We start from the raw sequence: 15,100 nt of genomic DNA on the forward strand, positions 1-15,100 counted from the left end.
GCTTTTCCACTGGTCTAGGAACACCTAGAAGTAGGAGTCACGGCTCCCCCTTTCAGTTCTCATAACCAAGTCCACCTACTCTCTGCACAGAGTCAGTTTCATCTCTTGGCTGCTTTCTTTGGAGACTTTATGCTCATCCTACACTTAAATTCAAACCACACCGGAACACTGTCAGCGCCTCTCCTCCTGTGGGAAGGGAAACAGAAATCGACGAAAGCTGGAAAAAATAAGATGAGCAAAACCAATCAAATAACTCTCTGTCTGGCAAGTAGCCAGACACCCCCCCACACACACACCCCCACACACAGAGACACTATTTCCACCCCTTCCTCTCCAGGGACCACAGAACAACCGACATTTGGTAAAACCATGACCAAGACCATCACCACACGCATCACAAAATCTAGTAACCACAGACCTCAGAAACCACAATGACAAGGTAGAAAGCTACTTAATGATAGGCCAGATTTCGTGCTGGTGGCTTTGCCTTCATCATACCATTTAATCCTCATAAAAATACTGTGCAGCCCACATTATTATCCCCATGAGGAAATTGCAGCCCAGGGAGGTAACTTGCCCAAGGCTCCAAGCTACAAAGCAGTAGAATCAGTATTTGAATGGAGATCTGGCTCTGGGCTAAAATGAGGAATGAAAAGCCCTCCCCTCACCCGCTTCTTACTCTGAATCTATTTGCCGTGCATCAGAATCACCTGGCCTGTTTATGTAAAATGCATATTCTACCCTCCACCCCCAGACATCCTGCATCGGAGGGTCAGGAGTGAGGGCTGGAACCGCATTTTAAATAAGTACCTCAGGAGATTTGGGTGCAGGTGGTCTCCGACGCACACTCACAGAATCCTGGCCCTATATGCTATAAAACTTGAGCTTGCCAAAGGGGAGACAGCATCCTTGCCTTTAGAAAGGCTGTGCTTACATGGGAAGTGTTCAGAGGTAATGCAAAGGATGTAGCAAATACACAGCTCTGGAAAAGATGGACAGCAAGGTCCACCATGAACCCCAGAGGCCAGAGGATTCTGTGATTCTTCCCAAATCTCCTTCCAGGTAAGTTTGAGGTGTCCTATATCTCTCTCCTCTCTTGAATGTATAGAAATTACTAGGAATCAGTGTCTTAGTTAGCTCAGTCCATAACACCAACCACGGGGCAGGCACCCTTCATCTCTTCCCAGCAGCCTTTCTGGGTGGACATCATCATAGCCTGTGCAGAGGTAAGGATGCCAAGCAGTACTAAGATCCTGACTTCTGAGCTCTGAGTTCCTGGGTACGTTAAGTCCTGACATCGTTCTTCATCGGCTGGTTGCCCTCAGGCAAATTGCTTAACTATAAATGAGGATAATAATATCTCTCTGGGTGTTATGAGAATTGTCCAAGAAAATATATATAAAGTCCTCAGAACAAGGGTGCCTGGCTGGGTCAGTTGGTGGAGCATGTGACTCTTGGGGTCATGAGTTCGAGCCCCACATGGGCAGTAGAGTTTACTTTTAAAAAGTTAAATTACAGGGCGCCTGGGTGGCTCAGTGGGTTAAAGCCTCTGCCTTAGGGCTCAGGTCATGATCCCAGGGTCCTGGGATTGAGTCCCACATCGGGCTCTCTGTTCGGCAGGGAGCCTGCTTCCTCCTCTCTCTCTGCCTGCCTCTCTGCCTACTTGTCATCTCTGTCTGTCAAATAAATAAATAAAATCTTAAAAAAAAAAAAGTTAAATTACAAAACTAAAAAATAATTAAATAAATACTGAAGTGCTTAGAGTAATGACCTGGCACCCAGTAAGTCTTAATATATGTTGGTCACTTGTACCATCACAGGTAGGGGACAAGAGTCATTGGGGGGTCAGTGGCAGGATTGGGATTTGAACACAAAGCCTGTGCTCTGAACTAGGGAGCTTGGGACTGTTCACTTGGGACTAGTGAGTGCCCCTGCTTTCCTCTTCTCTTCCTGGGCCAGCTTTTCTCTCAGCCTTAACGGACCATAATATGGAAGTTAAGTGCATGCATGTTGTATTCATCAACTAATATTTTGTTTGCTGTTACTCATTAATAAAGTGTGTGCATGTAATACTTTCTGGTTCTCTTTCCGAAAAACAAATTCTCTAAAATGACTAGTACATGGTAGTAAGCATCTCCTTCAGCCCCTAAATACGAAGTCTGTGGCTGGGTTTACCAACGGCAACGAAACTATTCTTTCCCTTGCCTCTGCTGCCACCATGTGGCCAAAACCAAGTTACAACTGGCATTTCCTCTTGCTTTGGCCGGGCGGAGGGTTTCGCTGGAATTTGTAACCTGGTTCAGGGAGCAGAGGTAGTTCACCTCCGATCAAAAACATGTAACATTTCTGGAAAAGCAACATAGCAGAGAGCCTTCTACCCTAATGTGAATGTCAGCCTACTTCAGCCTTGGCGATTTTCCCCACTTAAGCAGCCAACGTGAGCTTCCATCAACTCTAATCAGAAACCGGAAATGACAGGAAAACAGTCCCTGTCCCCAAATACTTCATCCTATTTTGTGTAAACAAATACTTAGAATTCAACTGGGGCAACCACAAACACTGAAGAAGGGGTTACTCTACAGGAAAGGGAGAAAAGGGCATTCAAGCCACACTTAGGAAAAAACCTACATTTTTCATTGAACTAAAGAAATACAAAATGATAGCATGAAAACAACAGTAGATGACTTACTGAGACATTCCTTTGTGTTAAGCAAAGTCCTAATTAATTTACTGGCATTAATTCATGGGCCTGTCAAGCAAACTACTGTTATCCCACTTAGGTGGGAAAGCAAAGCCATGGCCAGTTTTTGAGTTTTTGCTGGAGTCAGGCATTGAGCCCTCCTCACTTTTTTTTTTTTTTTTAAGATTTATTTATTTATTTTAGAGAAGAAAAGTGCATGAGTTGGGAGTGGGGCAGAGGGAGAAAATCTCAAGCTGATTCCCCTACATGGGACTCGATCTCAGGACGCTGAGATCATGACCTGAGCCAATATCACTAGTTGGATGCTTAACCGACTAAGCCACCCCGGGGGCCTCCCTCAAAACTTTTCTTAATCCATGTTGTCATAACCCCTAGAAGTACGGGCAATGGTATGACTGCTTCTTCCTGAAGAGACAGGAAAGACTTAACAAGGTTCCACAAAAAAAAAAAAAAAAAAAAAAACAGAGATACAGCAAGTGTAGCAAAATGTTAGGGGTAAAATGAAGTGAAGGCTATACAGGTATTAACTGTAATATTCTTTTCATTTTCCTGTAGTTTTCAAAATATGAGGTGATTTTCAAAAATGCATAAATTCATAAAACTTGAGAGCCCGACGGGTCTTAAAAGAGCATATAATTTAGCTCTTATTTTACAAATGGGGAAGCTATGGTCTGGGGAGAGGAAGAGGTTTGTCTGGGGAACAGAGCTGGCTGCCAAGAGAGAGCTAGAGTTCACGTTCACTATTCTCTGGATCACTGCCACCTACAGTGGACAGGCATTGGCAGTATGGTTCTGGGTAGACTTTGGGGGGAAGGACTTTGTGGCGTCCTGGCAGGGAAGGGAGGACCCCCAGCAGGTTACAGCCACAGCCCGGATGGGCAGAGGTTCTGACATGAAACACAGGCAGGACCAGGGACCCGGGCTCCACCCAGCTTAACTCCTTGTTCTCTTAAAATTTTCTCCCTAATTTTCTTCCTCCAACCTGTTCTCTCCACTTTTTCTTTTTTATTTTTATTTTTTTAATTTATGTATTTACTTTGAGAGAACGAATTTGCATGGGGGCGCAGGGTAAGGGGCAGAGGGAGAGAGAGAATCCTCAAGCAGACGCCTGCTGAGCAGGGAGCCGAACGCTGGGCTGGACCCCACCAACCCAAGATCATGACCTGAGCTGAAATCGAGAGTCGGACACTTAACTGACTGAGCCACCCAGGTGCCCCCACTTTTTCTTTTTTAAATTGATCTGTTTTATTGTCCCTTGATCATTTGCTTCCTCCATGCAGAACTAACACGACATTGTGGAAATGGTATAAATTCTGGAAATACACAGACCAGATTTTATACTCTGCCCCGCCCACAAGCTGGAATGGTCACTTATTCTGCTAAGTCTTGGCTTCTTCATGTCTGAAAAGTTACTATTTATTTCCTAACTTGAAAGGCTGTTGGTATTCAGTGGGCCAATATAATATGTTCTTTATTTTTTTATCTATTTTTTTTTTTTTGGTTAAGGATTTTATTCATTTATTCATTTGACAGAGAGAGAAATCACAAGTAGGCAGAGAGGCAGGCAGAGGGAGAGGGGGAAGCAGGCTCCCCACTGAGCAGAGAGCCTGATGCAGGCCTCGATCCCAGGACCCTGAGATCATGACCCGAGCCGAAGGCAGAGGCCTAACCGTTACACTGAGCCACCAAGGCGCCCTATTTATTTATTTTTAATTAGGTGCAGTTAGCCAACGTTATTAAATGTTTATTGATCCTTAGCAAGAGTCAGGCACAGTAATGGGCACTGGGGATGATAAAAACTTATTTGAAGGCTGTGTTCTAAATATTTGATATGAAAGGAGTCATGTTACTCATCCCCATTTCACAGATGAGGACACTGAGGCACAGAGGGGTTCAGCATCTTGCCCACAAAGCCAGTAAATGTTAGCCTATTATTCCTGGAGTGAGGAGTGATTATGCCACACACTGGGAGGAAAACAAAGCCTGGGCCTTCCCGGGACTCTCGTTTTGGAAGAAAGTGCAATCTGGATACTACAGGGACACAGCTTATGACAGACAAATAGCCGTTTCTTTCCTTTCCTCCTTTCCATGGCTAAAAAGGAGAACCACATAAAGAGGAAAAGAAAAACTGAGCGTTTTGTTTCCACTCCTTTCCTCCCTTACTCAAATAAGCTGTTTTGTGATTACTTCTATCATTCACCTCAATCCGTACATCAGTGATTCTCACACCTGCATGAGCCTCAGAGTCACCTGGAGGACTTGTAGAGTGTGCTGGGCCACTCCCAGAATTTCTGATGCAGTCAGTGCATCAGGGTGGAGGTGGAGAATCTGCATTTTGATCAATTTCCCCGGTGAGGGTGACTCCTCTGCTGAGGGAGCACGCATTGAGAACCGCTATCCCAGAAGAGGTGAAGCACAGTGTAACCATTGCAGAGGTGAGGAAAGTGAGCCTCAAGAAGCCGAGGTCCTCATGAGGAGCTACAGCAGTGAGTGACAGGATTCGAACGCAGATCTTTCTTGACTCCCGAGCCCGTGCTATTTCTACTATACCTGAGTAAGAGATTTAGTACTTGAGGACTTCCCCCATTCCATGTCTATTTTATTCTAGAATCTCTGTTCTTGAACGGCAAAGTTAAGGTTCTGCAAGTGGTATTTTCATTTCCAAAAGGAACAGAAGATGGTTTCTAAAAACTATTTTGTGGGGCACCTAGGTGGCTCAGTCCGTTGGGCAGCCGGCTCTTGGTTTCGGCTTGGGTTGTGATCTCAAGAGTCATGAGATCGGGCCCCAAGTTAGGCTCCACGCTCTGCAGAGTCTGCTTGGGATTCTCTCTCTCTCCCTCTTCCCCTCCCCCTGCTCGGGCAGTCTCTCTCTCTCTCTCAAATAAATAAATAAATCTTAAAAAAAATTTTTTTGTAAATGTTCTTGCCCACCCACCAAAAATTCCTCTTCTAGAAATCTAAACAAGAGAACAATCCAACATTTCAGCCCCAAATGCAAAGATGCTAAGTGTTTTAATGAAAAACTGGAATCTAAATACCCAATATTGGGGTGCCTGGGTGGCTCAGGCAGTTAAGCATCCAACTCTTGGTTTCAGCTCAGGTCATGATCTCAGGGTCATGAGATCGGGCCCACATCAGGCTCTACGCTGGGCATCAAGCCTGCTTAAGATTCTCTCTCTCCCTCTCCCCCTCCCCTACCACTCATGCCTGTGTGCTCTCAAAAAAAAAAAAAAAAAAAAAAATTAAATACCCAATATTAAGGAACTGGTTAAATAAATCATGGTATATCGATATGATGGAGTATTATGAAGCCATTAAAAATTATTTATTTAGAATTTTTATAACATATTGAAGTAGTTATGATATAATATTAAATAAAGTAGAACACAAAATTAAATCCAATAAGTTCTCGATGTTATTAAAACAATAAAAAAAAAGACTGAGGGAAATAAACAGGAACATTGACAACAGTTGTCTCTGCTTTTTCCATTCTTTCTACAGTGAGCTTTTTAAAGCAGATAAACCATACACTTTCCTCCTACTGATAAAGCACGACAGATATTTTCAAGATCCTTCTACATTTAGTCCACTCTTGAATAACCAGGAAAAGCAAGAATGAATTTTAAAGTTAACATTTTAATTCCAGATTACATCTCCCCGACCTTAGAATGTACACCGTTTTAAGTAAAAAACAGGTGAAAAGCATTCAAATGACAATCATTATTATAAATATGAATATGAATAGAAAAGACTAAAAGGCTACCTATAAAAATGATAAAGCTGATAATTTTTGATTGGCAGAATTATACGACTTTTAAAAATCACTTTTTAACAATAATTTTTATTACATTTTCTACAATGGACATCTATTACTTCCGTAGCAAAAAGTCTTTGCTGTTTTTCTTTTTAAGAGACAACCACCAAGCAAATTACAGCGCCATCTACACAGTGGAATATCAATGGCCATTTTTTAAATGTTGTAGATTGTTTAATGACATGAAAAAAAGTTTGATCTATATTAGCTGACCATACTATAAAACAGTATGTTCAGAATGATCCCATTGTTTTGTTTAAACACAACCAAAATGTCTATATATACAAAGAAAATACAATGGAAGGAAATATGCCAAAATGTTAATAGTGTTTTACCCTAGGCGGTAGAATTAGATATTATTCTAACTTTCTTACTTTCACTTCTTTATTTTGGCAAATGTTCCTCTGTTAAATATTATTTTTCCAGTATCCCCCCCCCCAAAAAAAAAAAAAAAGCTTTTTAAACAGCTACATTAAAACAAAAACTTACATTGTTAAATAAGAGAAAGACAGACAAAGTGAGCAGGCGTTATCTTGAGAGATCCTCCTTTCAAAAGGCTTCCCAGCTCCAAACCAGCTCTGACTTCTAAATCAAGCCGGCCTTCAGCATCAAGAGGGCAGTCAGCATCAATCTTTCCTCCTATTCAAGACTTAATAATGCTTGAGCGGGACACTGGCTCCAACAGCAGAGGTCACCCCTCTTGATGGGGCCAACATCCATTGTCGGGAAGCTTTAAATAAGACCCTGGTAGAGAAGAGGGTCTAGGGTAAAAATGTAACCGCCTTCCAGGACGATGGATCTGATTACAAGTAAATATAATTTATGATCATTGATGAAAGAGACACACTATTTATGTTGCAAAGAACACACTAACTATAGAATTATATTCCCAGGCCTGGCAGAGACCTCTGAGACCATCTGAAGACAATTTCTAGGACACTGTCTTTAGGGCGTTATGTAAATATTGACTAGAAACAGTAACAGAGATGTCATGCTAGAGAATCTTAGGTAAACAGTTCAAAAGCCTGGCTTCCTGTTTACACAATTTTAAGTCACTGCTGCTAGCCACAAGGTGATTCAGCATTCCAATTTAATCTAAGAATTTCTTGACTTTATGTATAATAAAAGGGACTACAAAGAACAGCTGAGATGCCACACAACACAGGAAGGAACAAAAATAAATACACAGCCATGTGTCTTCCAGCCTAAACAATGAGAAATCTATGCAATTAGACTAGCAGTTCAATCTATTTCCAAATCGCTATCCTCACTGTGACAGGTGGCAGAGTTACGCACAGACGTCAGCACCAAGACTTCCTTTTCGGGGAGCAATCCAAATTCCTGTAGAAAAGCTTCAAGGTCCACAGCAAAGAAATCTTCCCCCAGCTGGTCAGTAACACGAACAAAATTGCCGATCAATTCACCTCCCTTGTAGATTAGCAGGGCAGGAAGGGCGTTCCTGGTGAAGCGACTGCTGGCCCCAATAACCGAGCTCTTCACCCGGCAGAATTTGACAGCTGGATACTCGGCAGCAAGGCAAATCATGCAGCCATTCATGGCTTCGGTCCCAGGAATGCCGTCCTCATAAATATGGACCATGATGAGGGTGCTTTTCTGTTCTTTATCAATCATGTCTAAAAACCCTTCTCCACTGGGGATCTCAAAAACCTGCTTGAACTGGGGCCCTCTGTGAAGCTGCTGCCGCATCTCCTCCATCCTCTGCTTCCGGTACTGCTGGAGAAACTCTTCATCATCTTGGTCCTCGTTCATCATGGCGAACTCCTTCAGAGTCATCTGCAAGACGAGCGGCAAGTGAGCAGACGCCGCCACACAAACCCGACTCTGCGCTCGGAGGATGCACCCGGGCTCACGGGACGCGAGGAACCCTGCTCAGTGCTCTGTGTGCATGAAAGCCCGCAGGACTCTTCCGAGAACCCCACTGGGAGGGAACTTTCATTGCCCCCATCTTGCAATAATAACAATAACAATAATAATAATAATAATAATAACCTTGAGATTTTTGGCGCCAGTTCAAGAAGGTACGAGCCCAGGATTCAAACTGGATTGTAAAACCCCAATCTTGGAACTACTACGTTATGACGCCTCTCCACCCAAAAAGGCAGCTATTATCACTTCATGAGCTTGGTTTTTTTCAGTCTTGGCAATGAATTAATTATTTTATCCATTGTGTCATTTTGGTAAAAAGACAACAGGATAGTAAGGAATTTTTAAAAAGAACACTCATCATTCTTGCTCTGCACCGCCCCCCACACACACACAAAACACACGGTCACATATACTCTCTAAAACTGAATGTTGCTTTTTATTACCAGTCACAAGCTGAAATTATTTTTGCTTTTTTTAACAGCAGCTGTGGGTGTACCAATGAAGCCATAACCTGCTTTTGCCACTTGGCATCATTACATCATAAATATTTCCTCATGTTTCTAAGTATCTTTTTTTTTAGAATTACACATAATGTGCCATATTTTGCTTAATTTCCCTGTTTCTGGCATGGAGCCAGTTTCCAGCTCTGTTCTATGGCACATAATCCAGCAGGACAAGGACAGCTTCTCTCAACTGCCCCATGTGGTCATGTGATACGTTGCTTCATCGGCTCTAATCTCAGTATAAGGAAGCCCTGGGAGCTGTAGGCACATTGCCCTGAAGCCAGCTTATGTTATGAAAGTATCTTCCTTCTGGCCTGGTGCGGCAAGACATCCTTGTGCCTAGCTCTGCCTAGTATGGCACACAACAGAGAGTGGGCCAGGGGACAACAGTAGATCAGAATGGACATTTCTGCATCACGGCCAGCACCATCCTTCCCCCCAGCTCCCAACTCTCCAGTCTATCTGGGCCTGCCAGAGTGGCTCTTTCTGACTGTAACTGCTCAGAAAGAGCTGTTTCTGAACTGTTACGGTCAGAAAGTCTCAAGCCCCCAAATTCTTCTCCTGCTCCAGGAAAATGACTCCTCTCTCAATCCCCTTATGTGCTCCCTGATCCTGGCCAGTAATTTCCAGCCAAGAGCTGCTCTGGGCCATAGCCAAATGATCTCGGGCACTCCTAGACATTCATCCATCATCAGAGGGCAGGTGGGGGGCCTACATGGTCTTTTTGATACGGGGGAAAATAAGAGAGTCAGAGACCTAGTTCCAAATATCTTCCAGAGTATCCATTTGCTTCTACTGTGTGGCCTTGTTCCACTAAATTCTCATGAACAGGCTTCTGGTGAAACAGAGCAGCATCACAGAAAGAGCAAAAAAATCTGGCTGCTGATCCTACTTCCCATCAGCATTTACTGGTTGCACACCCTGAGCCAAGGCCCTCTCACCTTGAACTAACGGTTGCATCATTGGTAAAACAGGGATAATGCCACCGACCTCAGAGGGTTATTCCTGGCCCAAGGTAAGGCCTCAGTAAAGGACAGAAAACTCCCATTTACTGAGCACTGTTAATGGGCCAGGCTCTGCACTGGGCTTTGTACCCCGAGAGCACCGTGAGGTAGAGACGCTGACCTCACCTAACCCACGACAAGCCAGACTCAGAACGGAAGATGCATCCCCACGGGGCACCAGTGGCCGTGCTGAGAAAAGCCCGGGGGTGGGGGGGGGGGGTCCTGCTAATTACCTTCGCACCGAGCTTCTCCTGCAGTGCCTCCTGCTTGTGCCGCTCATCCTCTTCATCCAGATGGGACCTGCAGGTCATCGACAGCTTCTTGACCAGCCTTTCCATCTCCCGGCACTGCTCCTCCCTCTGCTCTGTCTCCAGCTGTTTGAAGCGGCGCCAGTCATTTATCACCCCTTTTGGACCTGAGTTGGGGGTGAATGCGGAGGTGACCGAGAAGAGTGGCCAGAGGATTACGGCCCTGCTCACATGTGGCCGGAGCCTGCTCCATTGGGGGCACGGTGATGTGCACACAGGGCAGCGTGGCTTGCCCTGATTAAATGGACGAGCTAGGGCCCAACATCAGGAGGGGCACTAAATAAATCATGATTTAGCTACTCAGAGGAAAATAAGGCAACTCGTAGAAAGAGGAGGTAGCTCTATGTTCCTTGCCATGAAAGATGCTCAAATATATTAGGTCCAAAAAAAGGAGAGCAAAATGCAGAACAGTATCATGGTAGGATCGTCCACTTTTTAGAAAAGGAATTATGTGTGTGTGTGTATATATGTATGGACATTTATTTATGCACACGTACCTTTGTATGTTCACAGAAAAAGAACTAGAAGGACATGGCAACAGTTAACAGAGGCTGTCTCCAGGTAGGGGGATCCAAGGGGACTAGTGGGACAGAACCACTACTTTTTTCTTTCTACATTCATACATTCTGTATTATCCAGATTTTTATAACAAGACTATGGTAGGTTGTTCTGTTGGTCAGGTTACCCTCAAGCCTCCCTGCCCCCTGCCATGTGATCTGTAGGACCTCTTATGGGATGAGTATATGCATTCCCGGCTCACTGATGTTGGGCTTGTGACTTGTGACCATGCGACTTGCTTTGGCCAATGAATCCTAAACAAAATATTATGAGCCGTTAGATGTTTCCAACAGTCCTCTCTTGCTCGCTAGACTTGGTCATGAAAAGGCACATCCCGGTCCAGGGTTGCTCCTTCAACCCTGCGGCAGATAAATGAAGCAAGGGCAGGGCTGCTGCTGACCCACACCAGTAGCTTATAACACATTTGAGAAACACACCTTCACTATCAAAAGCCACCGAGGTTTGGAGGTCCTCTGTTACCACGGGAAAAAAAATATAAAAATCTCTATGAAGAAAACTTTAAAGTTCTACCAAGAAACACAAAGAAGGATGGAAAAGCAATACTGTATTCCTGACCAGGAAGACCCAACGTCACAAGGGTGCCAATTAACCCTAAATTAATCTATATACTTAATGCATTCCCATGAGTGCATGCTCCTAAATTTGTTTTGGAAAAATAAGAAAGCAAAAGTTAAGGGGCACCTGGCTGGCTGAGTCAGTAGAGCATGTGCCTCTTGACCTTGGGGTTGTGAGTTCAAGCCCCATGCTGGGCATAGAGCCTACTTTAAAAAAAAAAAAAAAAAAAGCTGGGAAAATGATGACAAAGAAGAGTATTGCGGTGGAACCAGCCCCACTAGATACTGAAACCTGTAACATAGTAATGAAAAACAGTGTGATATAGCACAGTAAAAGACAAATCAATGCAAGAGACTACGAAGTGCAGGTAAAGACACAACTACAGGGAGGAATTCAGTACATGATAAAACTGACATTTCAAACCAACAGAAAAAAAGATGATTTATTCACTAAATGGTGTCGAAACCACTGGGTAGCAATATGAAGACAAAAAGAGGGCCCCACCACATTTCTTGCACCAAAATGAATTCTAGATGAATCAATATTTAAGTGAAAGAAAGAAAAGAAAGAAATCATGAACGTACTAAGAAAAAGCATGGGAGAATCTTCTTATAACCCCGGAGTAAAGAACTTTTCAGTAAGAAACAAAACTAAGAAAGTATAAAATAATGCTTTCAGGCACATAAAAATAAAAGTTTCGTGCCAGGAAAAGAACAAAGAATCAAAAGACAAACAACAAATTGGGAGAAATAGTTACAGCTCATACCACAGATGAGCTTCCTTACTATATAGCCCCCCCTCCAAAAAAACACCAACCACCAAATTTTAAAAATGAGTAAAGGATAGGAAAATATCTCTTAAAGTTAAAGAGGCTCAACATCCCTCTTGAAAAAGATAGAAAATAAAACTACAGTGAGTTACCATTTGTCATCCATCAGGAGGCAGAGATCCCAGATTCTGATAACACGGCAGGAGGGCAAGTGTATGGGGAAAACCATACTGCTGGTTACATATAAAACAGCGCCACTTTAATGGCCACAATTTGGAAATATCACAATGTACAAGTGTAAATATGCCATTTCTAGGAGTCTATACCACCACATAGTATGGATACCTATGACTTCTGTGATATCAAACAACTATGAATTTGAGAAGCCGGATTCAAAAGCAAGTCAGTCTGTGTTCACTGTGTGTGTTCACGGTCTGTGTATGGTGTGCGCGCACATGTGCACTGTGCACTGAAATGGCTAGAAGCATGCGCAGGGACGTGATGATACGAGGCTCTCTCTGGGAGTGAGACTGGAAATGGCTAGAAGCACACACAGGGACATGATGACACGAGACTAGGAGTGAGACTGGAATTAGAGAGAAGTGATCAGGAGATACATAGTTCACGGACATTTGTTAAACCTGATCCCAGAGCTCAGGGATGTCCAGTACCTGTGTTAACTGAGATGCCTTCACCTGCCAACTCAGCATCTGCAGGCATCGAAGTGCCAGCCAGCGCACCCCTGCCTCCATCCTTGTCCTCGCGGTCGCTGTCCTCATCGTCACTGCTGCTGTAATAGTACTGCAGCTTCTCCCCCAGCAACTTATCGTCCAGGGTCGTCATGGTGCCTGAAGGAGGCAACGTATCAGGCTCTTTGGTGGTGTGAACCAGACAGACAATGGGCTAGGTGCTCACTTATGCTAAGATCCTACTATTTTTAAGACCCGAAAACTGATTTTTTTTCATAAGCATGCCATCCATGCCATCACCCTGGGTGACCAGGTCAATCACGCTCTTTGTGCAGAAGGTAAAACTGAAGCTCAGATAAGGGAAGGTTCTTTGCCAAGAACCAGCAAATGGTGGAGCTGGGATCAGACCCCAGGGTATCCAACTCCACCAGACTGAGGGTGTCAGTCACTGTCTTCCGTATACCATAGCTTGTACCAGCGTGTTGGCTTGGAGGAATCTACTTACTGACTGGAGGTTTCACCTACACATACTTTTAGGATTTCCTAATCGACTACGACTGCTGGGTAATTGTAAACTGGGTCAGAATCCTCAGGAAAAACTCTAAAGAGCAGCATCAAGAGTATGACGCTGAGTCGCTGTTGGTCGAAGTCAATCACTCATCGGTCCCTTGCCTTCAACTTCCCTGAAGAGCTCAGTGACCGTGTGGAGGGATGGGCTCTGAAAGCCCTACCAACTCTGGTTAAAAGAAGGGCCCTGACAAAATCCTACTAATTCCCAAGAGTTTAAAAGGCAATGGTTGGAGCCAAGACTCTGCATCAGAAGATGCCAAGGGCACCTGGAGAGAAAGGTACTGCTTAGCTCCTCAGAGGCCAGCTTGCCCTTCCAGAAGTAATGGTGACCACCAACGGACCACCAACCACCAACGGAGTCCCTCCTCTAAGCATCGCAAACATGCTTCCTTCATTAAAGGAAGGAAGGACCTGTCAAACTCCGTTACAGCGTGGCTCTTCCACAGGGCAAGGGGTTCCTGAAAGCAGGGGCGTCCAAGGTCCAGCGCAAGGTCTCCGCACCATTCACTAAGCACAGACGGACGCAGTCCGGGTCCGCGCGGGAACGCGAGACCCCAGTAGTCAGACAGGGAATGTGCACAGAAGGCAGGGATGATGGAAAGAAACGTGCATATACGGAGGGTCTGGGGGTGAGGAGGAGCCGCGGGGGCGCCAGAACCAAACTTAAAAAGAGACGAGGAGCGGTCTGGGCGGAGCAGGATGGGCGGAGAGACTGGGCGGGGGTGCGCTCGGTGAGGGCGGGGCCTCTGAAGAGGACGCGGCTAGGGCGGGGCCCGTGGAGAGGCTCTCGGAGAAGGCGGGGCCTGTGGAGAGGGCGGGGCCTCTGAGGGGAGGAATCGGGGGTGGGGCTGAGAAAAGCGGAAGGGCTGGTGGAGGAGGCGGGGTCGCAGGGGGCGGTGAGGGTGGGGCCAGCGGAAGGGCGGCAGAGGGGCGCGCGGAACTTTTGGGGGAACCTAATGGAGGTGGGACCAGAGGAGGGGGCGGGGCATGGGAATCGCGGCGGCCGTGGGGGTCGAGGGGCGCGCAGACATCACCTCCCACCCGTGCTCCATGCCCGCCGCTTCTTGCCGACTGACCTCAATGCAGTTACCCCGCCTAGCTCAGTCCGGATCCTTTCGGGCCAGCAGCTCTGGGCACTTCGGAAGGAAGGAAGCGCTGGGTTGGAGGAAGAGAAGCGGGTCAGCGCCTTGAGCTCTAAGAGAAAAGCCGCCGGAGTCCCGACTGCGCGAACCAATGAGGCGGCCTTCCTGCGGTCGGGCGGACGCACGCTGCCCAATTAGGGAAGGCCTCCTCCGCGGGCTGAGGGAAACGCTACGGGTCCTTCTTTGGGACAAAACACCTCGACGTCGGTAGTACTCTTCAGTCGGCTTTGTTTTAATTTAAACGAAAAGTTACCTTGTACGTACCTAGTTTATGATACTAAGAAAAGTTTGTTTAGTTAACTTTGACATTTCTGAAACCATTCCACTTGTGTTTCTTATGGCTTCTTAATCACATCGCGGCCCTTAAGACAGACTCAGAGACGTTAAGTATTTTGCCCCAAAACACACAGACTTGCATTAAAAAAAAAAAGAAAAAAAGCCAGGACACTGACAACGCTGGTGAATTTCTGAATTGGATCCTGGAACGGAAAAAGGACATGAACGGGACAACTGATGAAATAAGGTTTATTAACAATAATAGTGTATCAGCAGTATCGATAATTGTACTATGGTTATGTA

At 45.2% G+C, this 15,100-nt stretch overlaps 1 protein-coding gene across 1 annotated transcript; it reads right to left on the reverse strand.

The window, feature by feature from the left end:
- Positions 1-5,995: 5,995 nt before the first annotated feature.
- On the reverse strand, positions 5,996-14,653 carry PDCL (phosducin like). Its single transcript, XM_080820692.1, has 4 exons — positions 14,456-14,653; positions 12,792-12,968; positions 10,143-10,324; positions 5,996-8,309 (listed from the first exon to the last, which is right to left on the reverse strand). The coding sequence occupies exons 2-4, from the start codon at positions 12,961-12,963 to the stop codon at positions 7,758-7,760; spliced, it is 906 nt and encodes a 301-aa protein (XP_080676818.1). The 5' UTR covers positions 12,964-12,968; positions 14,456-14,653; the 3' UTR covers positions 5,996-7,757.
- Positions 14,654-15,100: the final 447 nt, after the last annotated feature.

Source organism: Martes martes, assembly GCF_963455335.1.
Source record: "Martes martes genome assembly, chromosome: 12".
Lineage (NCBI taxonomy): Eukaryota > Metazoa > Chordata > Mammalia > Carnivora > Mustelidae > Martes > Martes martes.

What these genes read in the sequence shown, in the direction of transcription:
- PDCL (XM_080820692.1), bottom strand. Translation starts at nt 12,963, where the DNA reads ATGACGACCCTGGACGATAAGTTGCTGGGGGAGAAGCTGCAGTACTAT. An exon ending in AGGCATCTCAGTTAACACAG is followed by an intron (nt 10,325 to 12,791) that starts GTACTGGACATC and finishes CCCCCAACTCAG; the next exon opens with GTCCAAAAGGGGTGATAAAT. An exon ending in AGGAGAAGCTCGGTGCGAAG is followed by an intron (nt 8,310 to 10,142) that starts GTAATTAGCAGG and finishes CTCGTCTTGCAG; the next exon opens with ATGACTCTGAAGGAGTTCGC.